Source organism: Helobdella robusta, assembly GCF_000326865.2.
Source record: "Helobdella robusta unplaced genomic scaffold HELROscaffold_35, whole genome shotgun sequence".
NCBI classification, from domain to species: Eukaryota; Metazoa; Annelida; class Clitellata; order Rhynchobdellida; family Glossiphoniidae; genus Helobdella; species Helobdella robusta.
Window position 1 is genome coordinate 449,214 of NW_008704704.1, and position 23,070 is coordinate 472,283.

Here is a 23,070-nt window from a genome sequence, read left to right on the forward strand (position 1 = left end):
TCAGCTGTCTTCTTTCCTCTACGAGTTTCCAAGTTTCATCACTTATCCAGGGTTTTATTATGTTTTTCCCTACTTCGCATTTTTCGGCTGCAGTCTTAAGCACTTTCTCCAAGTTACTGACTCTTGTTTTCATATCGTACTTTGTTTTTGTATCCAATTTGTTTTCTATTACATTTCTGATGTCTTTCAACTTCTCTTTTATCATTTCTGTGCTATAATATTTCACTCTTTTGATATTTTCGCCTGACTTTAGTCTCTTCGTTATTTTCATCTTGACGTTACATAACACTAGACGATGATCTGATCCAATCTCTGTACCTGGAAAAGAACGACACTGAGTTAAATTTCATCCATTTCTGTTCTATCAAAATCAAATCTATCATGTTCGTTGTTTTTCCATCTGGTGATTCCCATGTCCATTTTTTTTGTATTTTGTGTTTTTGTATTTGTTATATACATTTTTTGGTCCTTTGCAAATTCCAGCAGTCTTTCTCCTCTATTATTTCTGTTTCCTATACCGCATTTTCCCACGAGTGATTCATTTTTGGAGCATAGGCCACTACCACACCAATGTCTCTCGGGTATCCCTTAAACCTCGCATACATCATTCTTTCATTCACTGGATTGTACTCCAACAGTGCTTTTTTTGCTTTTTTGCCAATAACCATTCCAACTCCATAGACGTGCTCCCTCTCTGTTCCAGACCATAATATCTTCCCACCTTCCATTTCTCCATCTCCTGTCCATCGGACCTCGCACAAACCAACCACATCATATCTGAATCGTTCAAGTTCTTTCTTCATCAACGCGTAAGCCCCTGTCTGCCACAATGACCTGACATTCCAAACTCCAACTGTCAACCCCATCTTCAGTCTATCTTTCTGGGACTCAGTAGCATACTTTACACTGCAGCCTCTAGTCCCCAAAGCTGCAGCGCGGACCTTGTTCGACCGGGCGACGTCCGAGCCGGTATGTGCATACTTTTTTTGGACTACCATCGTGTTATTAGCGTTTTTACAACAGTCAACTCCTAGCAAGCTCCTGTCAACCATTCCTTTCTATCCGGACTTTGGACCGGCACCTGATATTACTGGACCGCAATTCAGGTGGTGGAGTGTGGTTTTCTGTCTAGATTTGCTCCCATAGTCTTTCCCATGAACAGGTATGCCGCAAGGCAGCGGAGGTTTGAAGTCAGAGTTTTCCTTCTTCTAAGTGAATAGCCGACCAAGGCTAACGAGCTTCACCTGCCCGAAGCAACTGGTTATGGCGCCAGTTATTCGCCTTCGCCCCTTCTCCTGTTAGTTTAAACAGTTCTGTCGCGTGAAGGCCAGGAGTTGGGCTTGGTTGTCAGAGGCTCTTTGAGACGCTTGCCATATGGGAGCATTTTATAGATGATGGGAGCTTATCCCCATCACCACCCCCGGCATTAACAACCATTCAGAACCTTGTGTCTGCTATCTTATTATATCTCATTATATGACAAGATAGAAACAAGAAGACCAATGTTTTTTAAAATAGTCGACTGACTAATGTAAATAGACCAAATGAACACAAAGATCTCTGTTTGTTTTGTAGTATCTTTTTTCAAACAATATTAACGACAATATTAATATTTCCTGAGTCATCTATCATCACTAAATGATTTTTCTTGTTTCTCTTGTTCCAGGATTATCCATATTGAAAGTTTCTTTTTTTGATAACTAAAAATAGCTTTTAAATGTGTCGTGCGGTTGTACGGAGACTTTCCTTTCAAACTTTTCCTTAAAATTTATTTTGGTCAATTTTAAACTTAACGTACAGAGATCATACACAAAAAATTGTGGTGAACATTCGTGGCTCACTCTTCATCATAGCAAAACTGGATTTGATTAGAATAAGGCCAACAGCCATGTTCAAACGAAAGTCAATTATTTTTGAAACATGTCATATAACTTAATGACATACAATATGATTGCAATGCTGATGATGATGACCAGAGTTGCGCAAAAAATGTGAAGTGTCTTGCAGTTAAAATTATCAAGTTGAAATAATTTGAAAGTGTCGTCAGAATTATTGAGTTGGGATTCGATAGTAGTGATAGAATGGCCACTTCACATTCATGAACTCATTCTCTACTTACAAGAATTACACTCAACTCTAATTATGTACAATGTGCCTGCATATCATATGTGTGTGTGAGTGTGTTTATGTATTGTTATTATTATTATCAAAAATGTATAAATGTAAAAATGTATAAAGTACTAGTTATTAAATGTATGTATGTATTTATTTTTATAAAAATGGTTTGAGATTTTATATATATATATATATGTGTGTGTGTGTGTGTGTTTGTGCGTGTGTAAGTTCATTGTCATTACGTATCAAAGATTAACGCCATTATATTAACGCTATTGAGAAGAACGGGTGATTCTATTCAGCGAACTCTGGGCTGCTTAATTATTTGTTTCGAAGAATATGCTATCTATCTATCTATCTATTAACGATAAATCTAAATCGTTGTCACATACAATCGAGAACAATATGATGATAATAATGATGGTGGTGGTGATGATAATGGTGGTGGTGGTGGCCATGGTAATGATGAGGAGGAGGAAAAGAAGGAAGATTATAGTAGATACGTTTTTATGTAATTAATTTATTTGTTACATGCTGTTATAACCGACCCCTTGAACTAGTAGGGTATCGTTATTTCTCTCTACGTGGATTCTTGACTCCTGAACAGACTTATTTCAGATGAACTTTATTAGAAAGAAAACAGTGTTGGCAATCACTTGTGTGTATTGCTGTGATCAATCACTCGTTTATTCAATCGTTAAAATCGTTAGAACACAGCACAATAACTAATCGTCAGGTAAATTACGAAATACAACCAATCGTCAATAATTAAGCTTCTTTCATCAGACTAGTTATATTGAGTTCTCCTAGCCCTGGCGTTCTTCACTGCAGTGAGTTTCCAGTTTTCAAAATCTTACTTCTGTCACCAGTGTGTTATCTCCTAAGATCCGATTTCTAACACCAGTGTTGTAACTTTTTCGACCTCTTAACTACCAACACCGATGTTATAGGAGCTTCAACACTCACTATATCTCCAACACCGTGTTATAGCTTCTAACGATAGTCAAGAGTTTGTTTATCCGTAGGTTCAAGATTTCCGATAGATGAACACAACTACTTTAAACGCAAACTAAGTTGAACGTTTATTTAATACCAGCAGTAATAGAAACAATAAATTAATCCCAATAACTACGTAAAATCACATTAATCACTTTTACGTCAACTGTGTTTCGTCTTCTTCTTACCTGCTCTTTTGTGTTGTGTCTCCGCCTCTCCCTTCTCTTATATGGCTGCCGATGTGCTAGTAAGTGTGTCACGTGACTTACAATCGTTTTGATTATTATTTACGCCTTCTGCTAGTAAGTGTGTCACATGACTTTTACAATCGTTATAATTTGCAAGCGCTTCACGCAATTTCTAACCACTAGTTCCTATCTCGGCTTCACGTCTGTAACAATATGTATATATGCATGATTGAAAGTTAATGGCTGGTTGAATGTGGATAGTTGGTTGAATGTGGATGGTTGGTTGAAAGTGGATAGTTGGTTGAAAGTGGAACAAAGTAATCAATAATAATAATGTGTCAGTAATAATAATAACAACAACAACAACAACAAAATAATAAATGTTGAATGACAATTTTGATACTAATTGTGATATGAATGAATGAATGAATGAATATGAATAAATGAAGGAATGAATGAAGGAATGAAGGAATGAATGAATGAATAAATGAACACAAAATGATGAAAAACATGAAAATAAAATGATAATGTTGATGATAATAATCACAACAGTAATTGTTTGTCAGAAATGTTGTGCTGACAATTTCCTCTATTCATCATACTTTTGCCAGAAAATCATCGCAATCGTATTTCCTCCAACCAACCAACTAGCCAGCCAGCCAATTAAACAACCTGCCAACCAACTAACTAACCAGCCAACTAGCCAACAATCCAATTAGCCTACCGACCGACTAACCTACCATACAACCAGACAATTAATTAACCTGCCAGCCAACCAACCAGTGGCGGATCTTGACAACTTTGACAGAATGCCAAAATTTTGAAGTTGTTTAAATTTTGAAATATGACGGAGGAAAATTAAGAAACTAACCAAGTTTGTGCTTGTGTGGCCAAAATTAGGCCGGCGACTTTTTTTGCTCATCACGTTAATTTTCGGCCGATTATCTACATAAAACGGGTTTTCTGTTTGAAAACTGAGTTTTATTGAATTTTATTAACAATACTGCTTACAACGGCCATTTCGGTTCCCCATTTATCCACCACTGCAGCTAACCAGCAAACCCACCATCCAACCAACCAATGAACTAACCAATCAACAACAATCCACATTTAGAGGACGGATTACGTCGAACAATTTCTGAATGTGTTTCATATGAGTTTAATTTACTCTTATAATTACATCGTAACCAAGCTATCATCATAGTCAGTTATTGAGTAATGACAATCTATTCATTGTTTTATATTCCCCTTAGTAACTGACGATGACTCAATGTAGTTTTCATAAATTATCAAACTGTCAACAGGTGAATAAATTATGTTAATAACAACTCATTAAAAATATGACAAAGATATTGGTAATGTTTTATTCTCTGATTTGCCTGCGTGTGCCTTTTGTTGTAAATATTAAGGTAGGTTTTAAGTTTTGGAGTTAACTACTACTTGTGTATATGCAATTGCGCATGTACGATTGTGTGTTATATGCATGTGTGTGTGTGTGTGTGTGTGTGTGTGTGTGTGTGTGTGTGTGTATGTGTGTGTGCGCGTGTGTGTAAATTTATATTTAGTATGTATCAGATATATAAAAAGTTTGCCAGAGTATTTTTTGTAGATGTTTCAAAATTGTCCAATTTGAACATTTACAAGAATGCGCCAGATTACACCCATGTGGTGTTTGGTTTTATTTATTGTATGTGGAATTTTCATTGATGTCATGCGTTATTTTCCTCAACATATTGAATTGTTATTTCTTAAGTAAATGATATTTCAGCAAACACCGATGTTGTTTTGCAACGTAAAACATCTTTCCACTTATAGTTAAAAATAACTTTATCATTCCACTTCCAATACCAATCTCCAATTAATTTTTCTCCGCAGCTTATAAATAATCAAGCTCCATAAGTCAGTATGCATCGTAGGGTTCCTCTGAAAAACTTTTCTATTAATAGCTCGGTAAACAAGCAAGCAGCAAATGACAATTCATTTAACCACCTTTCATGGGCATTCAAAAAAATTACTGAATCTTTCTATTTGTGCTTTTTTTGTTTGCTGTTGGTTGGTTGTTTTTTTTACATGTGTGAGCATATGGATATCTGTACAAAAACATATTGAAGATGTTTATTGAACGAATGGCGACTGTTGGTTAACTTCCTCGCCCACGTTTGTTGTTGTTAAATCATTTTGACATCACGTCAATTGAACTCGGTAGGCTCAGAGTAGTTTGTAAGCATGTATTAATAATTACTAACAATTAATTAATTAATTGTAATTGTCAGTAGATTGAAATGTTGAAAACATATAATTTTACAATTGATTTGAAAGGAATAATTTATAACACAAAACTGATTGGCATTGAAATATAAATTTCTCAACTGAAAATATAATTTAGTTAATCAAAATTCATCTACAAGAATTTTCTCTCTTTCTCTTGTCCAGGTTCACTGTCAAGTGTTTTAATACAACCTCTCGTTCCCATCGTTATTGGGCCTACTATGAATATTGAACGATTTAACAACCGCAATACTTGTAATTTTTAATGATTTGTATTAATTAGAAAGCTAATTATCTCAACCGATATTTATTAGTAGCAAGCTGGTTATTGCCGTTTTGACTTATTCATCCTGGACAACTATGATAAACGTATGCATGATTTTTCTCATAATGCAGAGTCGTGTAGATGCTTCATCTTTCTCAATAATTAATTTTGTCATTACAGAATATGTTGACAAATTTTATATACATCATTTCAAAATTTACGCTCACAAACACACACACACACACACATATATATATATATATATTTGATAATATATATATATAAATATATATATATTATCACAAATTTATAAAGCGCATAAAAAGACAAAAAGCTCTTCAAAAGAGTAAAATAATATAATAAATGAATGGTCTAATCATTAATAAATTAATATATATTATCTAAAACGAAAATAAATGCGTATTCAGTTTTTTTTCAAAATAATTAATCTTCACCCCAGGCATTCTAAGCGAATTTGTTAGACCTTTCCAAACAATTGGTCCCGAAACAGCGATATCTCTTGAAGCAGTCCTCAGATAAAGTAGATGGCACCAGAAGCAGGTTGCTGGAATCGGATCTCAACTTTAGACCACTTGAAAGAGCTAATTTCTTTTTGGTTTTATTTGCCAAATATTCTGGCAAGAACCCATTTACAGCCTTGTACACCATTATGCAGATTTCACTGGTTAGGATGATCTGAATATCATCCTGGCCAATGAGCATGTTACTTAAAATTAAACTTTTCAATAATTTTAAACAAAAAATTTACAGCAAAATAATAATAGTTAAGAACAACCAAATAATATCTTTTGTTGTTGGAAAAGTTGAGTTGAAAAGGCTTGTTCAACACAATTAAGTGCAAATTTTGTGCCAAACAAGAAAAAGAAAGAAACATTTTAATTGGCGATTGATTCAAAGAAGTTTGATGAAACAATTAAAAGACAGGAGTCGTTGATAAACCAGTGAAATTTCCTGCTTGTTCGAATGTAAGAACGAGTGACAGAGCTAAAAGCTTATTAATAAATTGAAAAATATTAGATTGTATACTGGTCATGAGGATTTAAAAAAACAGCATTAGCATATTTACAGGTGGATGGAATGGAACTGGAATCTAGTTAGAGGCTGATAAGGAATGTTAAAAAGGGAAGTGAAAAAGAGATTAATATACTTTTATACAATTTTCGTCAAAAACAAAATCAGGAGAAACAAATAGATGAAAGAACATCAAAGCTGGTGAACAGTTGTCAAAATCTTACATATACGGAGCTTTTAAAGTTTTTCAACCTGCATAAATATCGCAGATAAAGAGGCGATATGATTGAAACCTATAAAATAAATTTTGTACGGGCTGTACGGTAGAGAAGTTTAGCCAAACCTTAGTATTTCAATTGCTAATGTTCGGTTGGTTTTTAAAACTGCTTCTAAAGTTTTCATCATTTATTTCATTTTTAGTTAAATAACACCAAAGTTTTTAAATGGATATAATTTTACAACTGTTGAATGAGACGTGATGAGAAAGATTGATTCATAACAAAGAACTCGTTCGTTGATTCGTTCGTTGATCGTTGATTCACCATTCAATCTATCGCTTTTGTTATTTATTTTGGCGCTTTTAAACACTCACTGCCAAAATAAAAATAAGTTTGTGTCGATGTATTGATGTGCAGAACCGCGTGTGAATTGGCGCGTGATTGTGTTAACACGATGAACCAGGTGCGATAATTCATCATTCGTTCCTAACTTTATATCCTTTTGTTATTTTTTGCAGTGACTATATTTGTTACTTCGATCTTATGTTGGAGTTTCATATTTCCATATTACGTTAGTGATTTTTCAAGGCAGCGATGTAAATGAATGACATTAAATTATAACAATTTAAAATTATTCTACGCGTTTAATTAACGGATTTTAAGTTGTTTATATACTTTTAATTTAAACTGCGTTTGTGACATTCAATTGACCAAAGGTTTCGTAAAATATACAAATAAATCATGTTCAAATGAACATTTGTCGTGCAACTTGCTGTTGTTTATTAGCAATCATCATTGTTGTGCTCTGTCGTGATGTGTGTGATGGCTGTTAAGTGCAAACATGTGACTTGTTTATTTGTGTTCATCTATGGCTGGCTAGTTGGCTGATTGATTGGTTAGTTCACTGGTTGGTTTGTTATGAGTTGTGTTTGCAAATTGCGTTCTTACCTTCAAAAGTCGTTGTTGTATGTATGCGTGTACAACATTATGTTTGTGTATGTTGTTTTACTGAATGAATGTTTATGTAGCGTGTTTGTGTATTTTGTTTTTTCTACATTTGTATAATCATATGTATAATCATTTATTTTGTATGTATTGTATGATTTCATTGTACAACTATTTGTTTGTCAGTCTGTTTAGCTATTTGTTTGTACAATTATTTGTTTGTATTTTTGTTTTATTGTTCGTATTGCATATGACACATTATTTATTTGTGCAATTAACATTTTTACAAAATCATTTTCGTTTTCAATCATCAAATCACTGCTGTTAGCTTTTCAACGAAAGTCAAGTGCTCATTATGTTTTTGTTTACATATTATGTTATGAGGACGAAAGAAGTTTGCACACATGCAGGCATGCCACGTTGAGAGGAAGCATGAAGCATGATGATGGCGTACCTACTTCGTGCACCGTGGCGTACCCAAGTTCTCACGCTCATTCATCTTCGGATGACTCATTTTTCAGATTTTCGTTTGTTGTCATCAAATAATGCACACGCAGTAAATATTATCATACAATTACAGGTCAATTTTTACTGCATGCATTGTATTGAACATATGCACATTTGGCACAAAATTAAATTGAATCTTCGGTTTATGGGCATTTTTAATGTTGGTGTATTTTTTAACAATCTGATATTCTCATCTTCAGTTTATTAATATTTCTGAATATTTCATAAATAAATAAATGAATATACAACTATATATTATATATTATATATTACATATTATATATATATATAGGCAGTAATTTATGAAATCTACCAAATTTCTAGCATTTGATAGTTTTTATTACATTTCTCAATATTTCGAACCAAATTCTTGTCGTCCTTATTTATTTTATTAACGTTAGAATAATATACAGTTTTCCAGTTCACTCTCGAGTCTTAATGTTATCGACGATATTACTTTGTATCCACTGGTTTTCATAATCACATAGTCTCTGAGACGACTGAGTGACTAAATTTTACTTCGCTAATAACTCACGAGAAAGATGGAGCATTCGTTGCTCACGTTCTTGTTGCTTGTTGTTCGCTTGTTAAGTTTCTTCGGTTGGTCGTAGATATTTTAGTGAATGCTGATAAGAGACCATTATTAATGCAGTAATATTGAGAAATATTGATAAATGTAATAAAAAATTATCCAACGCAAGAAATTCGGTAAATTTCAAAAATTACTGCTTTATATATGGTCTTATATATATATATATATATATATATATATATATATATATATATATATATATATATATATATATATATATAATATGATAATATAAATAGGAAGCTTGTAAGAAAATTTAATTTGTTATATTTGATCATCTTGAGGGTGAGCATGTTAAAAAATTTCTATGAAGAATTTCACAAATCAAAGAAAAAATAAAGAACTTTGACCTTTTTTGTTTACTTGTTCTTCATGTTAAATTTTTTGCAACCTTTCATCTTCATCAGTTTTTTAGTTGCTACTTTGTGAACTAGGTTGGAAACGTTGTTTATTTCAGTTATTATTATCATTACCATCATTACCGTTATTGTTATAAATATTATTACTATTTTGTTGCTATTGTTATTGTTATTATTTATATTATTAATGGGGTGGTAGAGTAATTTCATGGATTTTTGTTGAATAACTAAACTGTTTAAAATGGAGAAGTGAAGTCGAATACTTGGTTTCATAAAAAAAATCAGTAAAGTTTTTTGGAGCTTGCATGTTTGATTAAATGCAGTACAATGTAGAATTAAAGTACAATATAACATAACGTACAAGAACAACATAGTATAGGTAAAAGTACATACAATATAATGTTTAAGTACATACAATGTAATTTAATGTTAAGGGTATTATATTGCACAGTATTAGTATGAGTAAGCACAAGTTGCGAAAACAATTCTACGCTGTTAATGATAACGACTATCACAAAACACATATTTCATCCGTAATGGCGATTTCTTTATTAACGACCAACTGATTATGCTTAATTAGAAAGTTATTATTACACATCGTAATGAGGAATCATAGATATTAAGAGGAAATGTTTTGCAATTACTGCAATTATCTTGTTAATTATATGCCAGATCCATGGAGAACGTGATGTTCAACTTTATATTTGTATATATATATATATATATATATATATATATATATATATATATATATATATATGAATTATACAGAATTGTGGGCATCAATTAATTTAAAGTTTGTCTTTTCCATTTTCCTTACTAGAATTTTTGGAAGTTGCTTAATTTATTGTTTTATTTATTTTATTAAAATTTTATAAACTTATTATATAATAATTCTATTTTCAATACTGTATAAAATATGATCTCCTTCCAACAAATTATTTAATATATAATGTTATATATACAAGATATAGATAGATATATGTATTTCAGGTTTATTTCAGTAATATATATGTATATATATATATATAAATATATATATATATATAATTATTGTAGTATATGTAGATATACGTATTTCAGGTTTATTTCAGTAAAATGCTAAAAATTATTCATGGAAATGATTTTTAGATTAAAATCCTTGCCGAAACATTAAGTGCTCAAAAAATATTTCATCAAAAATGTAAAAGGTTTTTGATTTTATACAAAGATTAAATAATTTTAAACAATTTTCTCACATCTCGCAAAAATTTGTGCACAAACAAAATTAGTCATCAGCGGTGTGAACCAAATGTTCCTACCGACACCCATATTATAATAAATTATCCCGCACAATATGAACATAAACAGTTAAGTTGTACAATCGAGCAGTAAATAAAGTGAATAGCAGTTATAGAAAAGTTCCGAATGTTAAAAAAACGTTGAGCTTTTTAAAATCTAGTGAACAGCAAACGGCCTACCTCACCTCACCTTCCCCGCTTAACTTACCGCAACCTTCGTTCAACCTTAATGTGAGGAGAGCGTACAGAACATAAGTAAGCCATGCACGCGTGAATTTATTTATAGATTTGTAATGAACAGGTTTGCGTAGAAATATGACACTCGAATAACAAAAATCTTCATTCGAATAACTTAAGTTGAGATGAATGTTCGGTCGGTTCACTCGTGCTTCAACACATGAAGGAAGAATTTTGAAAATATAATGGCTGACAACGTGTTGCGTAATAAATTTGTGAGTATCATATTCGCTTAGATATAAACATAAATGTTTCAGTTGTGAGTGTGCAGACGTGTCTGTTTTCATTATTTGGTTCGGACGTGCGTCACATCCACAACAGTGTGTTTGTTTATTTCAACCTTTCTCAGTATGCTAATAATTTGCTACTTTTACTTTGTAATCGTTTTTAAGTTCATCTGAATTACAATTTTTGTAAATATCATGACACAATCGCGAAGTTTTGTCATCCAAATTAAAAATATCTACTGCTGAAATTAAAGAGTTTTTATCGTTTATGGTTATTCTTGATGATGTTGTTGATGTAGATGTTGTTGTTGTTGATGTTGTATTTTTATGTTATTCTTATTTCGTTGTGCGATCTTTTAACTGATAAAAATAGATGCTAACCGTATCGACGTTTGTACATTCAGCAGGCAACTGCGCGTCATTTAGAAATGACGTTCTCGTACTTGTGCGTGGAATTTTCTGTCGATCGTTTGCAGTTCTTAAAAAATAAATAGATAATAAAAATGCTAATCATTTGAAAAATGTGATTCATTGAATAGTTCTCTACGAAAACATCCTTATTTGAATTCTGCAAATAATCTGAATAGCGATATCTCAAATACAAATAACTGTATTAACCATCTAACGGATTCAACAAATTTCACTACAATCTGTAACAGTTCAACAATACGACTAGGTGGATATTCTGGGTTGAGCAATATATGGCGAACATGTTTATTCGTGCCGAATTAGAATAATTTCCTCTTTTGGTGGAAGAACTTTAATTTTCTAGTTTTTTTGTATTTTTTCTATAATCATTTAAAAGTTTAAGTTAATATAAATTGTTGAATTTTGCTTCGTTACAACTCGACGGAAGGTGCCGGTGGGCCAGTCAAGCTGGCGCCACACAAGAAGAAGGAGAAGACGAGGGCTCTTTCATCGTCAACCATGATACCACTTCAGTTGGACGGACCAATGGTTTTCGTCATTGAACCACTATCCCCTGATAACAGCCATGACTTCAGAAAAATGTCAATTTTCAAAATTAGTAAATATTTCCAAAACAATATAGGCAAACTGAATTTCATTAAAATTCAACAGAACAGAATCTTAATTAAAATAAAAGGTGAAAGTCAACGAGACAAAATACTAAAAATTAATACAATTTGGAACTGCCTAAACTCAAATTCTCAGGGTAAGCAATTGGAAAAAACAATAATAGAAAATGATCTTTGCCTGATTAAGCCAACACAACCAACAAGATACCATAAAAACACAAACACTTCATCCACAATTGATCTAGCCATGACAACTCCAACTCTCTTTGAAGATATTGAATGGGATGCAGAACATGACTTACATGGCAGTGATCACTACCCAATAATTATATCCATCAGAAATAAACCTACAAACATCTTGGCTATCAATTTTCAACGAAATTCAAAAAATCTAAACAGTAATTTTGCAACGATCAAGTTAATAGAAGAAAGTAAAGCTTTAGATTTTAATTCAAATAATTTAGAACCATATAATATCTCAATAACTATGAAAGAAATGGTGTATGAAATCAACAATAGCAAAGATTCCTCTCCGGGACCAGATCTAATAACTTACAAAATGCTCAAAAACTTACCATAAAATGCGCTGATGATACTTCTAAGAATTTATAACTATATTTGGCACAATACAAGTTTTCCAAATATATGGCGTCACGCAATAATAATTCCAATAAATAAACCAAACAAATCCAAACTTCAACCCGAAAATTACAAACCGATATCATTAACTTGTTGCACCTGCAAAATAATGGAAAAAATAATTAATACAAGACTAGATTGGTATCTCAAAATTAATAAAATAATATCAAATTCACAGTGTGGAGGAACCAAAGGAAGATCCACATTAGATAACCTATTACTGCTTGAAACATTGGTAAGACAAGCATTAAACATTAACGAACAAGTCATAACAATATTTTGAGACATAGAGAAAGTCTATGATAGAGCTTGGAACTATGGAATTATGAAAAAGATACATCAAATTGGTTTACGAGGACTCCTTCCTAGATTTATTCAAAATTTCTTGACGGATCGATTCTTTCAGGTGAAATTTAACAACACATTTTCTGAAAAAAAGTATCCAGATCTAGGTATACCACAAGGGAGCATTTTGTCACCAAAACTTTTTTGTTTACTCTTAGATAACATAACAAATATAATTCCAAAAAGAGCAATAACTTCACTGTATATGGATGATTTAACAATAACATTTAGAAATAAAGATATTAGCAAAATGCAAGGGGAAATAAACACATTTTTGAAAACCTTAGAAAAATGAGCAATAGAAAATGGAATCAAATTTTCAGAAACCAAAACAAAAGCCATCCTTTTTTCAAAAAAACGAAACAAGATCTACCCCAAATTAAAATTTCAAGAAAATTTCATAGATTTCACCCAGCAATATAAATATTTGGTGGTAAATATTCGATGATAAACTTAATTTCATTCCTCATATTCAAGCAGCAAAAAAAATGTCTAAAAGCACTCAACCTGATCAAAGTTTTATCTCATCATACTTGGGGAGCAGATCAAATGCACTTGATGACAAGTTACCAGACAACGATAAGATCAATAATAGACTACGCCAGCCCAGTTTATGGATCAACAAGGAAATCATATTTCAAAATTCTCCAACCAATAATCAACGAGTCATTAAGAAGAGTTTTGGGAGCATATAAAACATCTCCATCTAGCAGTCTACATGTTTTCTCAGGGGAAATGCCCATATCTTATAGACATCAAAAATTAGCATTGAATTACTATCTAAAACTGAGATCGCAACCAGAAAATCCAAATTATAAATATATCGATAAAATATGTCACATTAAATCCAAATCTATTCAAACTTTTCCAACAAGAATAAATGAATACATCAAAAAACATGAAAAAACAAAAATTGTTAAAGAGAATGATTATAAGATTCCTCCCTGGCTGTTGCTACATGCAGATATTGATACCAGTATAGCAAAAATAGAAAAAGACAGAAACTTAGCAAAAATGTTATTCAAAGAAAAAATTCAAGAGAATCCCAATTCAATTGAAATATATACTGATGGCTCAAAAAAAGAATATCAACTACAGCAGCAGTAGTGGTCTACAGACAACAAAAATGCATAAACAAAATCATGCAACATCTTCCAAACCATGCTTCAATCTTCACAGCAGAAATCATTGCCATTCAGATGGCAATAAAATTCATATCTAAATCCAATAGTAAAAATTTCATGATATTCTCAGATTCATTATCAACAGTTACGGCGCTTAAACAATATAGACCTCAACATAACCTTATAATTCAAACGCAAAACAGGATACATAATAACTTAAATGATAACAATGGTAAGAAAATAACTCTGATATGGATACCCAGTCACATAGAAATTCAGGGTAATGAGGAAGTCGATCAACTGGCATCACAAGCTCACAATATTCCAATATCAAATCTTCCCATCCCACACAATGATTTAAGATTTTGGACAAAAAAGGTTTCAATGGAGAAATGGCAACTTGAATGGAACCAAACATCAAACTTTCTTAAATTATCCACACCGTTTCTCAGTCAAAAAAATGAATTTAAAGGTTTAAAACGTAAACCTCAGACAATCATCAACAGATTAAAAATAGGCCATTCAAGTTTGACTCATTCCTGGATTCTCAACAAAACAAATTCGCCTACATGCAACTCTTGTAACGAAAAACTAACCATCCATCACATTTTGGTCAAATGTAATAGTCACAATAATAGTAGGAAACGAAATGACATCCCTTCAGAAGTAGAAAAAATTTTTTCCAGAGATAAAATCATTTATCTAATATCATTCCTTCAGAAAATACAAATTTTTAATAGAATTTAAAAATAATTTCTCAAAAGTTTTAAAACAAAAAAACGCATTTATAGAAAAGGAACAAGGGGCGTAAAGATAGCCAGTTGTACTGAAACGCCGTTAAACTGCTAAACTGCACAAACAAACAATTCAGTAATACATATTACTATCGGCATAATGATTATAATATTGATGAAGATGAAGAAGATAAGATGGATGAATGAATGAATGAATGAATGAATGAATGAATGAATGAATGAATGAATGAATGAATGAATGAATGAATGAATGAATGAATGAATGAATGAATGAATGAATGAATGAATGAATGAATGAATGAATGAATGAATGAATGAATGAATGAATGAATGGATGGATGGATGGATGAATGGATGGAATGAATCACTTAGAACTAGCGTCGGAATAAATAATAAAAACGGCGTAATTGGAGATTGTTTCGTTGTGAGTGATTACGTAAGTAAGCGAGTGAGTTATGGAGCAAAAGTATGAACACAAGGATGATTGCCAATATGCTCAGAAACAATGGTGACAGTCGTGATGGTGGGACAGTGATGACAGTGGTGATGGTGGGGAAACAATGATGACAAAAAAGACAACGAAGCAAATGATAGAAATGGTGATGACAATAATGTGGTGGGACAAAGATGAGAACGATGATGATGATGGGGAAAATTATAAAAATTCAATTGGTTGTGATAGATTGGCATTCGTTTCCTTTTCAACGCTGCTCATCACTCCGAACACTTCAAATGCAACAAATAATGTTTCCACCTTACTCAAGCAGCATTGTTGAGATTCCCTCAGACCAACGTGATTCCAGCCCAAATAAACTTCTGTACTCACAGTGGCTGAATAAATGAATGAAACTATTAATAAAACTCATCTCCATCAAATATATTTCCTGATATAAAAAACATAAAAAACAGATTTTACAGCACTCGCTTTACTCTCGGCAAATCATACAACATTTTGTTGGGTCACTCCAGCTTAATAAGCAAAACAGAGCCTCCTGTGTGTGAATACTGTAATGACATGCTGGCTATTCCATCCATATTTAAATGCGAAAAACTAGTGAGATAAGCGAAAATTTTAAAACTCGCGATAATTTAAATCAGTTGATAGTTTTACCTAAAGAATTAAGGCTATTAGGACATAATCTCAGAATCAAATGTTAAGTCAAAAAGGTTGTTTGGTAACCAAAATAAAGAGGAAAAAGTTGAAAATGAAAAAGAAAAAAAAATAGAATTTTTAGTGAATCGAAATATGGCACGGCACTCAATAGCTTTATCCGGGGCTGAAGTGCCGTTAAGCTGGAACACAGCAACAACAACAACAGCAGCAACAACATTACTGAGAGTAAGTGCGCGCTCGAATGGGTGTCTTTGGCATTTAGGAGTGTCTGTTTATTTATTTGATTTACCGTTTATTTCTGTCGCTAAAGTGATATCCGTTCATTCATTGAGGCTCTTTCATGACCAAGTAGTTGAGGAAACACGTGGAAAGAAGTGGAAAGAATGATCCAAGCACAGGCATGCATACAAACAAGCAAACACGGATAGTTTTACACAGTTTTTCATAGCGCCAATCTAAGTAAGCATATACAAGTAAATACATCACACACATCAATCATAAGCACACACAAAAACATATGCCGACGTGAATGTACAGGGTAGAAATGCAATCGCAAAACACGAATACATTGTTATATAATAAATAACTCATTACTGACAACTACCCTGTGATTTTATGCGTGTTGTTTGTACAACATTTAGGTTTGTACACTTGTGTGTTATGTGCACATTTTTTATACAATATGTTATTTGTTCCCATGAGATTGTGCACATCAATCTCATCATGGGAACCAATATTTTCACAGAGCTTTTGACAAGCACTTGGTTACATGTTCTCTCAAATACTTACTCCCATAATATACCTATTCTATATATGGTATCTAAAAATATATTTTTATTGTATATATATATATATATGTATATGTACATATATATATATATATATATATATATTATATATACATATATATATATAATGCATACTTATTTATATGTATGCGAATGTAGTCAACAGTTATCAAAGGCAATTTTTGAATGCTTTCTCATGTGAGCTGTCCAGGTAAGACCAGTCTTGTACTCCCCAAATGATGTTTCCACATCAACCATATCACATTACATCCACCACATCACATCCCACCACATCATCACATCCACCACATCACATCCCAACACGTCACACCACACCACTACAATTCACTAATTGAAGGAAAATAATGCTTCGAATCGTCTTGTTATTATTATAGGTATATAAAGCAACTTAAATATATATAACTTCCTCATCTGACTTTTTTTTCAAATTTTAACCCATTTTGTCGATCCACGAAAATATTTAGTAGAATTATTTAAAAGTCAATATTACTTGAGCCGTAGATATATTGAACGATAAGCATTTATTTTCAAGAATAAAAAGACGTGCAATTATGAAGCTCTAAACTAAAACATATACATTGCACAACACATCACATTTGTTCAGCAAGTAAAATTATCCATGTTAATTCAATTTGAAGTGTGTGTTTAAACACTAAACGAGGAATCATTCTCAAGTATGCGTGTGAGTGTGCGAATTCAATAATATAGATATATAATGAGTCTTCTTTGTAAAGAAAGACAGTTCCTATATGTAAAAGAGAGTAGGACGACAAGCCAAATATGGAGCATTGTATAGAATAGAGCTGCTGAAAGCCATATGGTCAGTATTTCTGACCCGAGCAATGTAACATATGCCGTAGAATACAATTGCGGTCGCATGTTACATCATCATGTTATTTATGTAAGGAGATGTTATGCTATATAAATGTTACGGAATCCAAAGAGTGTGGGAGGGATTGGATGGGCACAGACACAGCATGACATTATACAATAAATATTTAATCATCCTATCCTACTTTGTAAATGATAGAGGTTGAAAGTTAATAATTTATCATTGGGAAATGATGATGTTCCAAATATAACCACCATCGTACAATACAAACGAATTCAAGGACTGCACAAAAATTTCTGCTCGCTGATCCCATCATCGTATAGCACGCACCTGCATGGAAAATGAACAGTACGAATATACATGCATTCCTAAGGAAACGACCAAATGTTGATCCTTCGAGACGATCTCACGCACGCACATACAAACTCAGGCGCGTTGAAAACATTTGTTTACTATTTTATATGACGTCACGGCACGTTGCTTAGTTACCACCTACATTCGTATTTAAATAGCGTGCGAAAGCTGGAGATCACAAGCCAATCACATTCTGAGAATTGTTTCACATGATTTATTATTATAATGTGTCTTTCTCCGATGCTACGCAAAAAACTTTCACATGTCGTACGTTCGTACGTCAAAACATCGCTATTGTGTGCTCATAAATTTTTACCTATGTCACAAAAGATGCATAAAAACATGCATTACATAAAATGTCACTAGTTCCTTAAACATCTGCACTGTGTGTTCCTACTTATTTTGTGTTTTGGAGTATCTCTTCGCACGAATTACGTTGTTTTATTAATTTAAGATCACTTAAATCGTATATAATTTAGAAATGTCGATATAATTTAATCATTTAATATTTAATCCTTATACGCCGATACCTATAAATAAACACGTAGCATCAAGTAAATGCGTTATATATTTGCACTCGTGTTTTTTCTGTGTTTGTGTGGGTGTGTGAGTGTTACTCTAGCATTTACATAGATTGATTTGTACTGGGAGGTATTTATATTATATTCGCCTTGTGCATACAACGCTGCATATTGTACTGTGTAGAACTTATAATAGAAGGCATAGCATAAATTATTTATATATACGTTCGCGTTCTTACCATCGTACGTATAGCAAACAAGTAATTATATAACTTCATCTATAAAAATATAAATATAATAATACAACGTGCAATTTAATGATACAACCATGGATATATTATACAGATTCGTGCATAGAACATATACAAACCTGACATACACACAGGCGAGAATGAGGCGCGCAATAACGAAGCATAACTATATAACGTTGTGCACGTGCAAGCCTGACATACACTCGTTCACGTTACAGTCTGGCTCGTCTTATTTATTAGCAGAGCAGTATTCTGAGTTGTCTAGTTTCTCGTTTCATTTGATTTTACGTTATTTTAAAACTTTAAAAGTTTCAGACGATTAAGTTGATGCTTATTATTTATACATAATTAATTAGTTATTAATTATTAAGTCTACTTTTAAAATACCGATAGAAACGTATGTTGTTATTTCTCAACAATATTATTACAATTACAGACAGCAGAAGAATGTAGTCTCCAATTAAAACTCTATCTATATTTTGAAAGATTAATCGTTAAGTTGAAAATTTTTATCAAATTTAAATTAAATTAAAAGTCAAAAATGAACGTTTCATTAAACAAACTAACTGAAGAATTCATTAAATGTGATTTAAATCAAGAAAAGAAAAAATTATATAATAACAAATTTTATAAAAATGGTTATTTTTTCAAAATTACAATCAAATTTTTTAAATGTATTTAAAAAATAATTTTTTAAATTCTTTTCATATATTAAATGGTAATAGATTATAATATCATATATCGTAATATTACTAATATTTATTATTGATTAATAAAAATTTAAAATTTGTTAAATTTTAAATATTTTATTATTTATTTGTTTTATTTTATAATTATTAAATAGTGTGTTACTATTAACTGTTTTTAGAGCATATATTTTATACTTTCCTATAATAATACAATTTGTGCTAAAATTCTGCTATCCAATTGAATTTTTATTCAACTAACATCTCAACTTTTAAATTTTTGTATAAAAAAATGAAAATAATCATATTTAGCATAGTGCTTGGCTCAGGTTTAGAGTAGACTTTAGTTAGTTAGGAGAGAGAGTTATTTAATTTGATATAAAAATCTAATAATGCCATTTTTATTTTTTAATTAAATTAAAGATATAGAACAAATCTAGTAACTGAAGACATTGTTGGATTTTTAGATCAAACGTGTTATGAAGATTTATTTGAAAAAATATTTGCAGGAAAGCCAGTTCTTAGAAATGAACATACATTTGAATCGGTCTACAGAGCTGGGAAACCTATTGGGTCTGGTGGATTTGGTATTGTGTATGGTGGCACGAGAATATCAGACAGCAAACAGGTGTGACAATTTTTACACCATTTTCTAAATTATGTTATTCAATATTTTGCAATTTGTTATAAATAATTTTTAAAATTTTAATACAGCTAAAATCAATTAAGTACATAATACATTTCAGTACTTACATCATTAAGTCATACATACAAACACACAAACACATGGTTATTTTTATTGTTGGGTGATTTCCAATTATACATAAACATCCAGTCCTGGACTTTATATATATACAATGTATGTGTGTGTGTGTCTATGTTTGCGGCGTGTGTATGTGTGCGTGTGCGCATGCGTGCTTGAGTGCCTGTACGTGTACATACCTCACATACATTATAGCCAGTCTGTCTGGTCCATTGAATTTTAAAATTTTAATAGCCATTGTCTGTGAACTGGTCCTTGAATTTTAAAATTTTAATAGCCATTGTCTGTGAACTGGTCCGTCATTCCTAGCTGCATGTCTTTTATTTGGTTCTTCCAGCACAACATCATTTGTGCTGCTTGTTGTATTAACTGTGTATGTATCTTGTGCATTGCATATCTATATATATATATATATATATATATATATATATATATATATATATATATATATATATATATATATATATAATAAATTAAGTAAAATTATTTAATGTAACCTTAATATTTAATTTAAGTATACTGATATCTTGATTTACACTCTTATTTTTATGACTTAATAATTTCTTGAATGTTTATTGTGGTGCCAGGTTGCAGTGAAGCACATTGACAAGAGAGGCATAACCAACTGGAGATTTGTTAGTTTTTTTTATCATTTTTTTTATCACTTTTTTATTGGTATATTTGTTTCAATTTATTTCGGTTGGTTTGTTGGTTTCATTTTATTATGTTTGTTTTGCTGAGTTTGTTTTAATGTATTTGTATTAGATTATTTTGTTTGGTTTGATCATTTCAATTTGTTTGTTTCGGTTGGTTTGATTTTGTTCTGATTTGTTTGTTTTGTTTTTCTGTTTGTTCCAGTTAGTAAAGCATGTGTTTATTTCAGTACTTCATTTACATTCCAAAACCTACAATGTCTTGTATCATTTTATTCACTCTGGTGTTCAAATTAATTAACTTGGGATTAACTTATTTGTTATTAAAATGCTTCATACAACTTTTCTTCCCTTCATTATCTCTAGGATCATCTTTAAATTGACTAAAACAATTGTTTTTCATTTATCAGTTCATTATTTAGTTTTTTGTTGAAATGAGATTGTTTCATTATTTTAAGATAGAATTGAAATTTTGAATCTTGCCTCTCAGTTTTTGTTCATGGCTCACACACACTCACACGCACACACGTGTATATCTCAATTTTCATAATCTGTGTGGGTGGCAGGTTTCCTCAAATGACAGTCATTCACACATTCATCTTTTCTCTTCAATGCACTCTTTGATAGTAATCATTGCAAGAGTTTGTTTGAGAGTCTCCTAATTTGGAGTCTGTACTTGTTTGGGAAATCACCTCAACATTACTAATTCACCTCTCTTTGTCATATGAGATCTTCACTGTGTAGATTTCATTCATTTACTTCCTTGTAGTAAAATAGAGCAAGCATTGTTAGCTGTCATTGTTGGTTGGTTGGTAGCTGTGTGGTATTCCCCTCTATAATTGTTAATCGTGTTTCATATTACAATTTTGAACATTTTTCATTCCCTTTTTCTTTGGTTATTTTTTCACTCTTTCTCTCCTACACAAACTCTCAAGTTTAACCTTCCACTGATTTTTTTGCCGATTCAAATTATTATGTGTTTCAGCCATTCATGTAATCATTTTCAACTTTCAAAACCTGTTCTTTGTGAATTTTTTTTATAACTGTAATATTTATAAAAAAGTCACTTGTCAACATCCATTAGACTGTTATGTGTTATATTATAAAAAAAACCACTCACAATTAATTACAATTAATTACAGGATGAATATTCAAGACCAATCCCATTGGAAGTGTACCTGCTCTCAAAGGCTCACTCCATTCATGGAGTCAACAAGCTCATTGAGTACTTTGAAAGGCCTGACAGTTTCATTCTGATCCTGGAAAAGCCAGCTCGCTGCATGGACCTCTTCGACTACATCTCTGAAAAGAAGTCTCTAGAAGAAGAGGAGGCGAGAAAAATTTTTGGTGACCTCATCAAAATCATGTTGGCTTTGAAGCGAATTCATGTCTTTCATAATGACATCAAAGATGAGAACATATTGGTCGACCTGGACATGCAACTCATCAGCATCATCGATTTTGGATCAGGCTTAACTGTCGGGGATCATTATGATGATGATGATAAAGAAGATGATGATGACGACGAGGAATGCAGTGATGAGGAAGACTATGAAGAAGAATTTAAGCATTTTGATGGTTAATATACTTTTTTAATTCAATCCTTCATGTTGTTTTTTGTTATTTTATAATAAGACTGATGGGAAGTTTGCTACTAATGCTAATTGTTGTTTCTACATATTTACAACTAGTGTAAATACTACTTCTGCTATCACCTTCAAAACATGTTTGCCACTAAATGTTAGCTGCTACTGTTGCTACTACTGCTACTTCTACCACAACTTATACTGCTACACCTGCTACTAAAACTACTAATTTAACAGGGCATTAGTTATTTGCTAATTATGAGTTCTAACACTTTAATTAATTAAATAATTGTTAATAATGATGATAATGATTAGACTTTATGTTAAAACTTAAAATATTGTTCTGTAGATGAAGCTGATGTATTTTCAGCT

The 23,070-nt window shown here is 31.8% G+C and overlaps 3 protein-coding genes across 3 annotated transcripts in view; 2 read left to right on the forward strand and 1 right to left on the reverse strand.

The window, feature by feature from the left end:
* Window positions 1–512: 512 nt before the first annotated feature.
* On the reverse strand, window positions 513–1,052 carry HELRODRAFT_175785 (hypothetical protein; the record flags this gene model as incomplete). The annotated part of the gene is made up of 1 exon (XM_009023176.1): window positions 513–1,052. One exon carries the CDS (start codon window positions 1,050–1,052, stop codon window positions 513–515), a length of 540 nt encoding a protein of 179 aa, XP_009021424.1.
* Window positions 1,053–11,657: 10,605 nt separating this feature from the next.
* Window positions 11,658–14,958, forward strand: HELRODRAFT_175786 (hypothetical protein; the record flags this gene model as incomplete). Its single annotated transcript, XM_009023177.1, has 5 exons — window positions 11,658–11,697; window positions 12,086–12,334; window position 12,403; window positions 14,578–14,752; window positions 14,881–14,958. The coding sequence occupies 5 exons, from the start codon at window positions 11,658–11,660 to the stop codon at window positions 14,956–14,958; spliced, it is 543 nt and encodes a 180-aa protein (XP_009021425.1).
* A 5,279-nt stretch (window positions 14,959–20,237) lies between these two features.
* The window catches only part of HELRODRAFT_83065 (hypothetical protein), a gene marked incomplete at both ends in the record, with an annotated part of 4,200 nt that continues 1,367 nt past the window's right edge, over window positions 20,238–23,070 (forward strand). The window contains 3 exons of the mRNA XM_009023178.1: window positions 20,238–20,324; window positions 21,047–21,094; window positions 22,255–22,590. Of these exons, the coding sequence (XP_009021426.1) occupies window positions 20,238–20,324; window positions 21,047–21,094; window positions 22,255–22,590 (471 nt within the window). The remainder of the gene's footprint in view (window positions 20,325–21,046; window positions 21,095–22,254; window positions 22,591–23,070) is intronic.